Source organism: Camponotus floridanus, unplaced genomic scaffold (genome assembly GCF_003227725.1).
Source record: "Camponotus floridanus strain SB8 unplaced genomic scaffold, Cflo_v7.5 scaffold8, whole genome shotgun sequence".
Taxonomy (NCBI): domain Eukaryota; kingdom Metazoa; phylum Arthropoda; class Insecta; order Hymenoptera; family Formicidae; genus Camponotus; species Camponotus floridanus.
This window is the reverse complement of record NW_020229849.1, coordinates 3,637,819-3,654,073: the sequence shown is the minus strand read 5'-3', so window position 1 is coordinate 3,654,073 and position 16,255 is coordinate 3,637,819. Positions and strand designations below refer to the sequence as shown.

At 35.7% G+C, this 16,255-nt stretch overlaps 1 protein-coding gene across 1 annotated transcript in view; it reads left to right on the top strand.

Moving 5' to 3' along the window:
* The window catches only part of LOC105254930, a 53,919-nt gene that overhangs the window by 8,066 nt on the left and 29,598 nt on the right, over window positions 1-16,255 (top strand). Inside the window, 7 exon segments of the mRNA XM_011263904.2 lie at window positions 9,743-9,997; window positions 10,396-10,523; window positions 10,730-11,285; window positions 11,694-12,498; window positions 13,156-13,233; window positions 13,412-13,620; window positions 13,890-14,122. Coding sequence (XP_011262206.2) covers window positions 9,743-9,997; window positions 10,396-10,523; window positions 10,730-11,285; window positions 11,694-12,498; window positions 13,156-13,233; window positions 13,412-13,620; window positions 13,890-14,122 — 2,264 coding nt within the window.

The window sequence follows — 16,255 nt, the reverse complement described above, 5'->3', positions numbered from 1 at the left end:
ATGGGCGTTTGATTGTTAATATCGAAAATATCGCTATTTCGCGTCTGCACTTAACGTACGAGAGCGATTCGAGGGTCGCAAGTTTAACGATCAATTCTCTCATTTAAGCTACCCACGCTTCTCAGCTTCTCAGTCATAGAATAAGTAATAGCGGGAGAAAAATTAAAATCAAATATTATATTCAAAATAATATATTTTATTTAGAAATATATTATTTTAAAATATATAATTTTTAAATTATATTATGTTTTAATATATCTTATTTAGAAATATATTATTTTAAATATAATTTTTAAATTATATTATGTTTTAATATATTTTATTTAGAAATATATTATTTTAAATATAATTTTTAAATTATATTATGTTTTAATATATTTTATTTAGAAATATATTATTTTAAATATAATTTTTAGATTATATTATGAATTAATAATTAAAAAGTAATAATAAATTTAGAAATATGGATTAATAATTTTTAAATTATTATTATTAAATTAATTATTAAATTAATTATTAATAATTATTATTAAATTATTATTATATTAAATTATCAATTATTATTAAATTATATAATTTTTAAATATTATTTAAATATATATTTTTTAAAATAAATTTAAAATTGTTTCGCAATCATGGTCATGATTGACGTCATGACGTGATCAATTAAGATAAGGTTCAATCATCCTGCATTAGATTCTTGGCTAGAGAAGGGAAGAAAAGCCGCGCGATCGGAGAGGGAAATTTCTCGGAGGAAACTCTCGACTTGACATTAGAATTAATTTTTCTTGCTTTACGAGACAAGAAGCGAGGAGCTATTTACCTTCGCGACGACGAAGAGATCGAGAGAAGACGGCAAGGCGGCGCATAAAGACACACAGATATACGCCATATTAGTCACGTTTTCTCGATGGAGATACTGTCGTCTCTCTCCCTTTCCTTTCTCCCATCCTCCTCGCTCTACCGCCAATGTCAATGACTGCTCCCTTGGGGCTAGCTGTGACCCCCCGTGTGAACGAGTCTCGTCTTTCTGTGTCTCGCCGAGCCGGAATGGCGCTTTCACACGAAGGTGGAAAGAGCGAGCACAATGTGTGTATAAATGCTTACTCGCGCATAATATTCGACGCGTCGTTATATCACGCGAGTAAACGTGAGTTTTATTAGGCTGTGAATATCCCGGGCTCCGCGAACACATCGCGCTAAGAGGCCCCTCATTAGGGGACGGAAGGCGCGCGAACGCCTTTGAAGTACGCGTTTCTCCTCTAAACAATAAAGTGTCTTTTATCCCAAATCCATTCAGGAAGCTTGATATTAATTCGAATACTGTAATAGTGCTCGGAAGAATTGAAGAGGCGAAAGAATTCAGAAGTTCATCAGAGAACAAGTAGAAGGGAACAGGTAGTATTATATGCGAAATAGGTGACACTTGTCTCTAATTAACATACGACTACAAAGGACGCTTTTAATTCGTTCGATGACAGGTCGAAGATGCGAAAATTGATGAGGAAGGCGGAAATCGGCGCGTGTCCGGTCTTCGAGAGAGGCTCGCGTGGACGCGGATTAAACTTGGAGAACGGACCTTAAACCTTAAGGTTGAGTAACGGTTCTTCCGGCGCGTTCATGCACACACATACTTTGCCTTACCTACCTACCTACCTACCTACCATGGTGTCTCTACCGAAGAGGGGGGAAGGGGTGGAGGGGAGAAAGGAATCGCGATTTCCTGAAGCCGAGTCGCGAAGCGACGTAACGAAAAGTCCTGGCGAACCTGTCCCCTGGTCCCGCTTCTTCGCGTGCGTCGACGCAAGGCAGGGTCGACGCACCGAACGTGACGATATTTTGACGTGCCTGAAGCGGACTTGGCTGTCGCGAGACTCGACCTGGCACGTGACTCGCGCTCGATTCTCGCGGTTGCGCAAGTCAAGCCGAGCCGCGAAGGTGTACAGTCAATGAAGTATAGGGAGGCTGAAGAAATACGTTGAGCGTTGCTCAAGAGTTCCATTATCAGAGTCTTTGCTAAAGGGAAATATTTCAAAGAGCCTAAAATAGGGTACAGATATTCTAGGATGTTCCGAAAGTAATCATACATCTATTTAAAATATTTAAAAAAAAACAAATATTAATAATAAATTAATCTTTTTTTACAAAGTATATTGAAAGTGGCCTCCACAAGTATGTCCTAATTTGTCTGACCTTATTGAAAATCTTCTTCAATTCCCCTGATGACGTGCCTCTGATGAAGAATTAATTTGCTAATAATATTTGTATGCTTTATTTCATCGATATTAGATTCAAGTTGCAGCAGAGATTCATCTTTCGTATCCTAGAATAAATTTCTCTTGATTATATGTTTTTTATTAATTAAGATAACTGCATTTGTGAGCTGCACCTGATAATTTCTATCAATTATTCGTTCTCCCGTCATTTTTTGTGTATTTCTTCTGATTATAATTTGACTTTCTTTTATCTCAAAACCTAGTTCTCGATAAGAAGACCTTTGTAATTGCGCAATTTGCTCTTTATATTACACAAAGCGGGATAATTTATATGCCGGCCGATTCAGTAGCTAACCGCAACATTCTAGTGACGCATTCCTGGCGATTTAATTAAGATAATGATGGGAAAATTATTGTCTCACGGGAGACCAAATGATACACGAGTCCTCTTCTTGTTAATTATTTTCCTTCGTTCTCTTCCGCTCTAGATTTTGTTGGAAACGTCTTCGTCATTCTCGAGACGTGACACTCCTCACTCAGATATTGACCCACGCGACCTGATTTCCCCTTTTCCATTGAATCTCTGAAGCATCGGAGTATCATTTGAACAAAACAAATGAAAAGTTTCTCTATTATTTAAAATTGTAGTAAAAAGAAAAGAGCCAATTACGGGCTGAAAAGAATTTTTCAGGCTTTGTTATTCGAAGCTAAGCGTATGCATTAATTATGCCTCCAGCTCTTGCATGATCCTAGACCTTCTTCACCCTTTTTCCTTTCTTTTAACTTTCACTTTCTACGAAGTTAATTTTGTTGAAGAAAAAAGCACTCGTAAAGTACTTTCTCTTAAATTTGCAATTCACTAGTATATATTAATTTCAATTTTTCTCATTTTTTTCTCATTTGTTGGAAACTGTTTCCTAGCTTTTTTTTAAATATTTCTCGTACTCTGATGTTTTGACTCTTAAAACTGCTGTTGGGTTCTTATCACGCGAAACCACCGGTGTGGAAACTATTGATAATATTGTTTAACAACCCAGTGCATAAGTTTCAACAACTCTAAGACATTTTTATAACGCTTCCCTATAACTCGCCATCGATATTAATATCATATCTACAACAGAAGTTTTATATATAACTTTTATGTGTACTCTGATATAAATATCTACAAACGGTGTAACACATGTTTGTCAGTCAAACCAGATAACACTTGTTTTCACATAAATCCACGCTGTATTTGAAAAGTCGTTACTTACTCTTCCTACGTCCCCGAGAAACGTATATCGATTAGACGCACCGTTACAGCATCCGCAACGGGATTCCGGTGATCAACGAGATGATATGAATCTCTCATCCCACGTTCGAACTTCCTCCGCAATTGCAAAGTTACATAATTCATCCAGGATGCTTCTTTAGATAATTATTTCTTGCTTTCCCATAATTTTGACTTCCATTGATACATGAAAATTTCGAGGAAATTCGCATTTCCCGAGGACGCCTCGAGAGATCGAAGATCTGAGGGAAATCGAACGGAAGAAAGACCATATTAGGCGTGCGGCATGGTTAAACGTCGTCCACCACGAGGCATTATTGTCGTCTAATGTACGTCCAGTCACGCCCCCGCTTGCTGGGGCCCGGCAAGCGAGCGATTCGTGGCGAAGCGAGGCGAAGCGTGCCGAGGGGCCCATCGGCGGCAGGGGCCCGTCGTCGATCGGCGAGATCGCGACGAGCCGAGCTCTCGCGAGGTGTTCTCGGCTGGACCACTCGCGTTTCCTCTCGCCGAATAATCCAACGATTACACGGGGGATTATGTGGCTCGACCGCGTTCTCTGCCCGGGTTCCCTTCTAGTCGATGACAGGACCTGGCGATCGGTCCCTTTCGGCTGCTCCGAAACTGGTGCTCCGAAGTAGCCTAGGTATGTCTCTGTGAATCTGACTGTCATCGCGGTGCTTTCTGGATTGAGTGTATTGAGTGCAGTGTAGTTGTAATATTGTGGATACGTTGAGTGAATGTCAAGCTTTAACAGAAATCCGGGTGACCCGAACGATAGTGAGCGATATAATCAAGAAGATTGAAAACTTTGTGGAAATAATATATTTGTTTGTCCTCTTGTTTCCGTACTATTTTCATCATCTTCTAAACGCTTGCTTTTACTGCTTTTTGTTGTGTATGAACTAGAAAACGTTGTTAAGCGCGTAAAAGCGTAGCACTTCTCTATTATCAGATTTTTATCAGATTATTATATTGTCTGACATTTTTCATTTTTCTTAATTACACTTTCTTAATTATATTTTTATTAATTATATTTTCTTAATTATATTTGATATCATAAACAAACACACTATGATAATATTCAATGGAATTATTCAAAATGAATTATGATTCCTTTTTGTCACATTTCATATTTACTTAAAATAGTAGATAAAAATTATTTATCTTTGATATAAAAGAATGAGATAGGAATTTAAACATTATAACATTTCTCGAATTTCTTAATTATATTTTTATTTGATATGATCAACAAACACACACGCACTATAATAATATAATATGCACTTACATACAATATTAAGAGAACAAACACACTATAATAATTAAGTGCACTTATTCAAAATGTTATGAGATTTTCTTTTAGTCACATTTCATATCTGTTCGAAAAATAGTGCGATAAAAATTATTCGTATCTTTGATGTAAAAGAATGAGAAATTTAAAACTAAAATTCAATTTATTATCATGATGTGAAAATTTGCTATAAATTCTGAGTTTGAAAAATTTATTTAGAAACGCATAAAATAGAGTTCTATTATATGTAATTTCCAGTTTTAATTGTCAAATTCAGAAATCGATTGATTCCGATGCGACGATTAGGCAAAAAAGAAACGAAAAAAATTATTGCAATGCAAAAACTTTAAATAGTTGGCGCCAGCATGATTGCTTTCAATCGATACGATTCGTCTTTTAAGCGTATCTTGTTCTTCAGAAATGGCAGCGCAAGCAACCGGATGTGCACGCCTATTCGCGTTTAAATTCCGCATTAATGCAGATCGTTCATATTTTACGCAATCGAATGCGTCTACCTATTTTCAGCGAGGTTCAAGTATAGACGGCAAAAAAAGTGTGTTATTATTCAGTCTACTTAGCTTCCTCATATCTTATTCATTTCTTCATTTACGTCCGCGATAAAAACGTGTTCATTATATGTATACTAATTTGCTTTTAATTATACGTTTTAATTTAATAAAAATTGATAATTTTATTTATTTATTTATCGCTCTTTTAAATAAGAAAAGCCTTCTTTTTTCATTTTCTCTTTTTTACTCGTGTCTTTTTTTCTAGCAAATAAAATCTTTGTATTTTGGAGACGATAGAAAAGTATAATTTGCGAAATATCTGCAAAATTTTTTTTTTAAATAAATGAATAAATGGGGTAGGAAACTTTTGGGCGACAAGTGAAATGCACAAGAGAGCATCTAATGAATAATTTTCTCAATCGCGGTATCTGATCCTGCTCAAGACGCTGTCGTTACATCGCCGGATGTGAGCGTAATGACTATTTGCAATAAGTTTTCTCGACTGTCAGAGACGGAAGTGAACGAACGACCAGGTGCGTAGCTGCATGTGTGCACATTCACGCGATCAGCATAGTTGATCTTCCACGTTTGGCCACGTCGTCTTAATTCATTCCATCAGACATACACACATCTCTTTTTTCTTTTTTTTTTTAACGAGGCCAGACTCGATCGGGCATCCTTTGTCGTCAGGTTGAATTTCTCAGCGCATTGTCGCACGTTTTGTCGGCCGTTCGCCGTCAAATTATTCATGGAAACTCGCGTATATCTTTCCCTTCCTCGGCGAAATAGCGACTCGCGAGTACAGCCGGGTATGGAAATTTTCTTCCTGGACCGGACGAAGCAACACAGCTTATTGGTATTCCACTCGTTTGCTAGTCTATTCCCTCGCACGATTCATTGTTCGTACCTGGTCCGATCTGGAGAACGAGATAGAGAAGGGAAGAGTACGACTCGAAAAGAGAGAGAAAGAGAAAGAGGGACAGAGAGAGTAGGTGAAGTAGGAGAGTAGACTGCATTTCATTATTCTAACACGCGAAACCGCAGAATAGGTTTTTATAAATGGTCTTTTTCCATGAATAAGAGGTAAATTTATACATACATAAGAAATAAGCGTTGTAACGCACTCTTTCAGGAGGAAATTATGGAAATAAATTCTTATGAGGATGGAAGAGGAATAAAAAATTAAGAAATGACGAAGGACAAAGTGTTATATTTAAATTCGAAATTAAATGTTACATTTTGTCACTTGTCAACCGCGTAACTTACGGGTTACTCGAGTTAGCGCAATTTTTCTCGTATGCTCGACGAGCGGGAACCGGACATGTATACCTGGTGAAACACCCACGAGACACACGGATACGCGACGTTGTTGGCAGTTGAGCGATGAGGTGTAGCAATCTTTCGCGCGTGGTACGTCGAATCTTTTTATAACAAAAGGAACCTAGATACGACTGTCCGTGAGTCATCGTGACAGCAATCAGTCAGCATAGTCGTGTTTCGTCGTTTCGGAAAGTTTTTCTTCCTTTTATTCCTAAATCTCACGGTAATTTATTACTCAGTTAATTAAATACTCGTTGAAAACCTACTTCGAGTCATAGGGAAGACGAACTGTGTCTTGTCACGATTTTAAGTGATTACTCAGTGTATATTTATAAACATTAAAAAGGTAGGCATCAATCATATCAGAGTCAAATTATCTCTGTTAAAGGGAATTAATCATTATTTTTCTGCGTTTATATTTGTCACTTATTTATTTATGGGATTTTATGATGTGAAAATATTAAGAATATTTGAAAACGTACAGTGTGTTTAAAAAAATATTTAAAGCGAATTTAGTATGCTCCGAAATAAATTAAAAGATCTTAATGAACCATATATCCGCAAATGAACCGTTTTTGAGATATTTTATTTTTTTCTTTTTGATATTTTTATTTTTATTTATTAATTCAACACTAAATCCGCCTGATTATAGCATCAGGCTAGAGTTTCGCTGGATTTTGAGGAAACAGGCTAGAAATGTAAATTTAATGAATTTGCATAAACACGGAAGGAGGTAATTTTGAACATTTTCTATAATAAGATAAAGTAAAATACTAGCTGTATTACTTTTTTACATAAATTATAATAAAGATAAAAATTTAAAGCAAGAAATAAAAATAATAAGGAAATAAAAAAATCAAAACAAAAAATAAAAATATCTAAAAAATGGCTCATTTGCGGACCCATGTTTATTAAGACTTTTCGACTTTTGTTTTTACTATCCCCTTAAAATATCTTCTTCTTTTTTTTAAACACCTTGTATTTGCCGAGGCTGCATAAAGTTGTCCATTAATTGCATAATTGCACTTGTCAGCTGCGTGACATTTCGAGTAAATATATATCTTTCTATACGCGAGAGAGAAAGAGAGATTATATAATCTAATAAATATAGCTATAAATTTACACGTAAAAGTCGATACTGCTGACAGTTTATTTTATTTTCCATATTTTCTATTTTATTTTCCTTTTTTCCCCTTCACTTCTCCACCTCTTTTCTTCTCGACTGCTGTCAAAATCTTAATTATGCGCGCGTACAATTTAAGAAATTGGAATAAGAGCTCGTGAAAATTGATGCTAATTGTTCTACCGGATCGATCACACGAATCGCGCGAATCTAACACGTCTATTACTGTATTGTGAGAATAAAAAGTATGCCGATACTATGGTTAACAGCCTGTTTGTTCGCGTTCAACGAGGAAGAAAATCTGGCGGCGTGCAATTTTTGCACCAACCGCAAAAGTGTGATGAAACGGTTGTTCGTGATTATAATGGACAACGCGGAAACGTCGTCAGTCAACGTGCGTCAGTTGCGTGAATAAGTCGCGTCCATTAAGTCAAGCGCCACGATGACGGCGACGACGACGATGATGATGACGACGACGAGAAACGCCATGGTGATCGAGATATATCTTGATCTCGCGGCACGCAAACTCGTTCGTTTTTGTCGTTCGATGAATAATCGCGTTCCGATTATTCATCGAACGACATACGTACATGCATGTATATGTATTTAATGTACGACGCAGCCGATCGTTAATTACCCGCGTTCTCGGCCGGGAGCAAACAATAATTAAACGTAACTACGTGTACAGGCGATAAAATCGCGCGCCGCACTTCGTCGCGTAAAATCCGACGCCCGAGAGAATTGTTAACGCTTGAATAACGTTTCGCTATGTTCAATTCATCCGTTCCTATTCAGCAATCGAGGTTTTATTAAAGAATTAGTCGGGAGAACGCGATGAAGCGGATAAAAATAAGATGTTTTAAGGGATGTAATAGGAAAGATTGATGCTTTTTAGGAATTTTTTTTGAAGAATATTAGAAATTGATCTTCTTGACGTTTTATACGTGTTCTTATTAATGTTTAATATAAGAGAGAGTTAGTATTTTTAAATCTTAGATATTTAGTTTTCATCCGCTTCGGTTCAGTAATCAAGAAGGTTTTATTAAAGAATGGAGCAGATAAAAATAAGATGTAGGGATTCAGTATGAAAATTGATTTTTGGGAATTTTTTTTTGAAGAATATTAAAAATTTAGTTTTTTAATGTTTTATATATCTTTTATTAATGTTAATTACATTAGTAAATTTTTAAATCTTGGATATTTTGTTTTCATCCGCTTCTTATTCAGCAGAAGATTTTATTAAAGAATTAGTTGGAAGAACGCGATTACGATGAAGCGGATAGAATAAGACATTATTAAGAGATGTAGTATGAAAAATTGATGATTTTTAAGATTTTTAAATTAAGATTTTTATATTGAAAATTGTTTTTTTTTGACGTTTTATATATGTTTTTATTAGTGTTTAGTAAGTCAGTATTTTTAAATCTTGGATATTTAGCTTCTTTCGTTCAATATAAATTTCTGTGCATAGCGTGTTAAAAATGATATGCTGCTTCTTGATTAATTGTCCGACAATGAAAGACTCGATCTAATGTTATTCCTTAGAATATCCTTGGGACATTGGATCTAATTAGAATTGAAAAAGTTAATATTTAATAATTCCCTGATTTTCAAAAAATGAAAATCTCAGCGAAATTGAAATATCTAATTTTAAAATAACCCTACTTTGTTATTCTTTAATTTTTTTCAATCAAAAATTAAGTTCAGCATCCCAATAATATCCTATTGAAAAAAATATATAAAAATAAATCGAATTCTTTCATTTTAAACAATTACACGCGAGGAGCATCATGTCACAGCACATGTCGAACCATACATTTTTTTTATTTAACAATTAAATAATAAATTAAAATAATAATTTTTAAATTAAAATAATAAATTAAAATAATAATTTAAATAATTAAATAATAAATTACTTAATAATACTTGAGTCGAGTTTCGAGTCAAGCTCGACGCGATAGGTCGCGTTCGAAGGTACTTTGGGATCTCCTGCATCCGGCTTTGTGTTCGCAGGAGGTTGAAGGCTGATCTGCAGTACCTGAGAAGAAGGGGGCTGCTCAAGGCGTCCGCCAGCAACGGCGGCGAGCTATCCCATCAAGGACGCAAATGCGCGCGATGCGGCGCGCCATTCGGTAGATTTTACAACACCGGTGCGAGGTGCACGCGTTGCAGACACCGCGTGTGCCGACAGTGTCGCATCGAGATCAGAGAGCATGCAGCAGGTGACAAAGAAGTCGAGTGGATCTGCAACATTTGCTACAAAATCGCGTAAGTGTCTTCCCGAGACGATCTCAAGTAAAATCATTTTTCTTTATTAACGAATGACGATTGAAATGAAACGAACTGTTTCTACTCGTTTTATTATTGCTTAAAGAAAATATAATTAATGTCTTGGATGGATATTCAAGTATAATGCATATATATAATAATGATTCCTATTTTATAACATTTTTTTTATTCTAGATAGATAATAAAATTTTATGCAGACTTTTGCTAAATAATTATTAGTAAGATAAAATTACAAAAGCAAGGTAGCAAGTGAACAAGAGTGAAGTTGAGGTGAAACTTCGATGATTTCGAATTCAGGCAAAAAATGAAGGACGCCTTTCGCGATGCATCCTTTGTTTCTCGTTGTTGACCTAATTTTGAACCTGTTCAATTTTCAGAGAACTACACTTGGTTACCGGCAAGTGGATGTACGAAAGTCCAGTTTCCAGTGGAGTTAACGAAAAAACATCGCAGTTTCCAGTAGACATACTAAGTCGCAGCATCCGACGAGCTTGGACAATTAATGGTGCGTTTTTATAATTAATTAATTAAATTTGTAGAAAAAGAAGAATTTGTTTTCAATAAATTCAAATTAAATATTAATATTAATTAAAATACTAATCATAACTACTTGTATTAATTTATTCTATTGATTTCTTCATTGAAACTTAATCACGATTGCGTTCATATCGTATAATTACGAATTTGTAACATAAATTATTTTCTTGAAAGGTCCTCCGACACGTTGGTCAGCTGCGAGGAAATCTCCAGAACTGCGTCTATATCGTAGCCTGCCATCTCGTCATCAAGACTATCGAGAACCGTTGGATGATTCAGGCTTCGACGACAGAACATCGAAACTTGAAGATTCGCGAGATGACTCTTTGAATACAAAAGACTGCAAGAATGTCGAGGACACAGAAGACTGTGCGAATGTAGGCGAAACGACCGAGAAGAGCACATCGATCAATGAACGAACGAAACGAAAAAAATCAATCAGCAAATCAGTAGAGGAAGTATCATCATCGGACACAGGAAAGTTCAACAAGAAGGAAGAACGCTCGGGCAAGGAACAAGAGGATCCTGCGCAGGAGCACAGCACACCGAGGGTCTCCCTGATAAAACCGCCAAGGATACTCGCCAAGTTTATATCTCCCGAGACGAAACCCAGTCCGATCAAGCATGGCGAGAGGAAGTCGAATATTCCTATTTTCAGAAGGAGCTCTAAGGAATTCGAAGATATTCGAAGTCCGCAGGAGTCGCCTAAGCGATCGCTCATTCCTCAGAGGTACATAATTACTTCCTTTATTGCGGATAATAAATTTGACAAAAGAATCTACCTATAAAATATAAATCCCACATATTACGATTCATTCTATAAGGCGCGTTCAGAAAATCCTACCCGTATGGTAAAGTAATATCAAATCGATCAAGGACAAAAGGAGCAAACATTTCTCGATCCTGATTAGTAGGTTAAATACCACTCTACCTTACGAGTAGGATTTCTGAACGCAGCCATACAATGTTATCCTTAAAGTTATGTGTCTATTGAATTTATGATAGAGACTTATTAAATAAATGAAATATTTTTAATCAATATATATATATATATATATATATATATATATATATATATATAATTAATTATTATTTTCTATTAAATAATTTGCTATTGATTTTTATTATTATTTTGCAGATATAGAGGAAGCACTGATGATTTGCGTCGCAGTCGCGAGGACATAAGTGTGCCGAGTTTGATCCCGAAATTGTTGTCCTCCCGTAACAAGGAGGAGCGATTGAAGCGGCAAGACAGCAAGGACGATATCCGTCATTCATCGAAATCCGGGCGAAAGGAGGAGACTAAGTTCTCGTCGCTCGTAGTTTCACCGACGTCCACCAGCAAGGACGAAGTCGGCAAATCAGGAATAAGAATCTTTCGCCGCGACAATAGTCGCGAAGACGTGGGCAGAGAGAGTACGAATCCGATCAAGGAATCCGCCAAAGGTAAGCAGCAAGACAGGCAAGAAAGAACGGAGAACGTGGGCGGCTCGACGAGATCGAAAGTTGCTGGAATTGAACAGAACAGAACAAAGTGCGGAGACGGCAAGAACGACCCTAACGACATCGCAGAATTGTCGACAAGAAGCGAGGTGACAGCCGAGGTCGCGATCGAACGGCACGAAATAATACTAGACTCGCGAGCTGATGCGGAGAACCGGGACACGAGAATGCTCGACGTCATCGTCGCCGAGGACAACACGCAGAACGAGCGGGAGCGAGACACGTTAGGCGAGGAAGTGATACACGAGAAGCGTTTGTTGGCAACCCCAGAATCGGTCGAGCCTGTCGTGGGGAATAACAAGGAGCGAAACAACAATGACGAGGAGATGAGAGACACCGCCGATCGATTGTTAGACGTCGGCAGCGACGGTGACGTCATTGGTGAAAGAAAGGGTCCGCTGGAGATCGGCTATGGAAAGAGGCCGGACGAGTTCCAAGTGGTCAGTGAATATGCTTGTGAACTGTTTATCGTATGCGTGGGCGTGTATGTGTGTGTGTTGTACGTGGAGGTGTTACCGGTATCCTTTGCGAAACGTGAGAACCTTTTCTCTTAAATATATCATGATATATTAATCTCTGTTTACAATAAATAATTCAATCGAGATAAGAGAGAATTATTTTACGAAAAATAAGATTATATAAATTTTGAACATTTCAACACTTGTCGCAAAATTTCACTTCTTATGAGAATGTATATTTTTTATTAAGAATGTATTGAAGATTTTACAATGATTTTTTTTTATTGAAAATTTCTATTTAGATAATTTTTTCAAAATTTTTACATATATATTAGCTTTTCTATTTAATTTTATTCTGTTAAGATACAAGAGATTTATTAAACATAAAATAAAAAAGAAAATTATTATCTTAAACTACTCAAGAAATAATAACTAAGAACAATTTCTTGGAAAATGACAATCTTATTCACGCAAAAGCTAATTGTATATTTATGAATTATCATCTGTCAAAAGGAAGAAAAAAGATTCTATTATGTGCACGTTTAATTTTACCATTTATTTATTATTTATGACTATATCGCGTTGTTTAATCTCTCGAGTGTAAGCACGATATTATCAAGCATATTGTTTGCTAAATAGGTGCGGCGAAAATTTTCCAAGGAAGAATTCTCGAATCCAGACGACACCGACGATACTCCGAATAAACGTTGTTCAAGTGTAAGTTTTTATTGAATTTTACACATTTTTAACACTCTCTTCTCTTAAAGTACATATATAAATTAAATTAATATTAAAAAATTATGCATATCTTACATTTCTTTTCCATTTTATTATATGTATTTTATATTATATTTGTAAAGAATAGTTTTTAATTAAATATCCTCGTTTTTGACAGCATTTGTCGCCGGAAGCTAGTCCACTGAGTACGAGATCATCAAGATACAGTCCTCGAGAGAGCGAGAGCGAGCCCACTCCTGCATTGCCACGTAAAATCGGAGGAGACTCCTGTTCCGCCTCGCAGAGGATACGTGATACTATTACGAGAACAAGGAGAGAATCCAACAGTAGCACCAGATACGAGAGCAGCGGAAGTGAGAGTGTCAGGTGAGTTGACCAGAAAGATTTAGTAAAATTAAATTGCTTCCAACATATTCAAGAGAGCGTATTTGCCTGCATTTTTTAAAAATCTATTTAAGAAAAAAGGCGATTTTTTTTAAACACAAAAAATATGTTGAATTAAATTTAAGTTTAAAAATTAATTTAAGTATAAAAAGTTATGCTAAATTATTCAAAAAAGAAAGAATTACTCTTCTAAAATACAAAAATCTTTAAAAAATTAGATATTATAGTTTCTTCTTTTTCTCCCTACATAGATTAAGTGAGACCGGCTTGCACGGATACGTGGAACTAACCAGGAAGGTGAAATTTTTCGGAGGTAACAGCGGCGCGGTCTCGTCGACGATTGGCGGTGACGAGATGGTGCAACGTGACAGCGCGACGAGTGCAGGCGAGGATGAAACTAACGAGGATGGTCACGATAGGACAGGTCCGCTTCCTTCCCAAGGGAGAACAATGTTACGACGAAGAAGGCAGTTCGACGCTCAAGGTAATTACAATTACAATATTTATGATAGCAACCGAAGAAAATAAAACAAAGAAAAACTAAAATTTCTTCAAAAAAATTTCAAATCTTTTCAATTATATAATTGAAGTTTTATTCCCTTTATTTTCTGATTACAAAGACATAATATTTATAATTGAAAGAGCCCTAGTTCTCTCTGTTTGTTTTCTCGAATTTATTCTTATATTTTTAAAAGCCGCAATTATGCGTAATTAATAATTACAAACAATGCAATTAATGTACGATAACATGTATCGTTTCGCTTTCGCGATTGTCTGCCCGCGTATAATCGCGTGCTCGTGCGAGTGCCAATTAAATTCCTGACATATCCTTTTATTCTTATTGAGTTCTATAATCGTAATCGACCGTGAAAACATAAGTTTTCTTCGTCGATCAGAAACGAACTTTCTTTGTAATCCTTGTAACTTTGACACATTTCGGAAATTCTTGTAATTTTGATACGCTTCGTACATTAATTAAAATACTCATGGCTTGTTATATACATGTATAATTTTGCAAAAATTCTACGTATATATATAATTTTGCAAAAATTCTACGTGTTTATCAAGTTTGTTAGCGTTATAATAGTCTTTTTTTATTTTGATTATACATCCATTATCCATAGTGTGCACATTTAGCATGATATATGTACATGCATATATAAAGAGCGCCATATGGCTCCCCGTAACGATAAGCTCATTGATTATCGAAGCCCCTGGCAAATTTCCTGGTTCGCAGGCAGTCAGTATTCTCCGAGAGAGTCATGCGGGACGTTGCCAAAAATTGAAAAAAACGTAAACTCGTAAAACGATAAACCGGTCCGGTGTTGGGCTCGAGGGTAAAATCGTATCTAGCTAAAATTATATCAAAAAGTGCAAAATACAGTAATTCTAAAATTTATATCTCAATTAGTTTATCAAGCAAATATTCTAAATTAAAGATAACGTTTTAACGGAGCAGAAAAGTTTAAAAAAAAATAAAATAATTATTTTTAATCTCATACTTTGTTTGACGCGAGAGATTCGATGGAATACGAAAGGAATGCTCGATATTTAACAGTGCATAAAATAGTTCATATTCCGAATTGTCGGTGGTTTTCGTGGTTTAAATAATTTAAATTACGTAATAAAATAATTAAATAGTTTAAATTACGTAATAAAAAATAATTAAATAATTTAAAATACGTAATTTCGTGATATCGAAGACGATCGTAATTCGAGTCGAGCATAAATTGAATATCTAGCGGATCGATTATTTCATTTTATAATTTTTTTCTTTATTAATTTGCGCAGAGAAAGAGAGAGAGAAGGAAAAAAAAGAAGTGTGTGTATTTTTTGCAAACATGGAGCCGCAAAGAATAATTCAACTATCAATCACGTTTCTGTTATCAATGTACTTTCTTATTTTCTACGCCGGAATTGTCGTGATATTGTACTTGCTATGGACTCAAAGTAATTAACAAACTAATGAGGAGAGGTACTTTTCTAAATTTTTATCATGAAAGAATTCTCGTTACAAAAAATATTTATCCAGAATGAAGGAAGAAATGAGAAAGAAGGTAATTCGTCAAAAAAAAAAAATTGTAGAGAGAAAGAGAACACACTGTAGTAAATTAATATCTTGTCTTGAGTCTTCTATCCATTTAAAATAGGCTTACTTTGTAGTTATAGTTTTGAGATTTACGACACTTACAACCATTTATTTCAAGTATAATTCGCTCGAGGTCAAATCTCAAAGATTTCGAATGAAAGTCCTATCTGTTCCGTCTTATCTCTATTGTCCATTCTCGCCCAAGTATGATCCTTTTGGCACGGAATCATATGTACGTGGGGCGGCAGGTGAGAGAAGCGAAGCGAAGCCAGACTCAGAGGAATAATAGTGTAACAGCGTTCCCCCTGCTGACGCTCTATAGTCCACTCACCTGCGTCGCGAATATACGGGGTGACGCAGGAATAATACGTCACGTCCGTGACTCCGAAATGTCATAATCGATTACGTGTCAAATTATAAAAAAATTTCGACTTCTATGATCTGCGAATCTCATCACAAGAATCTTTTTTTAAAGATATTTATTTATATTCATTTAATATATATAATATATACAGGGTATTTATTTTA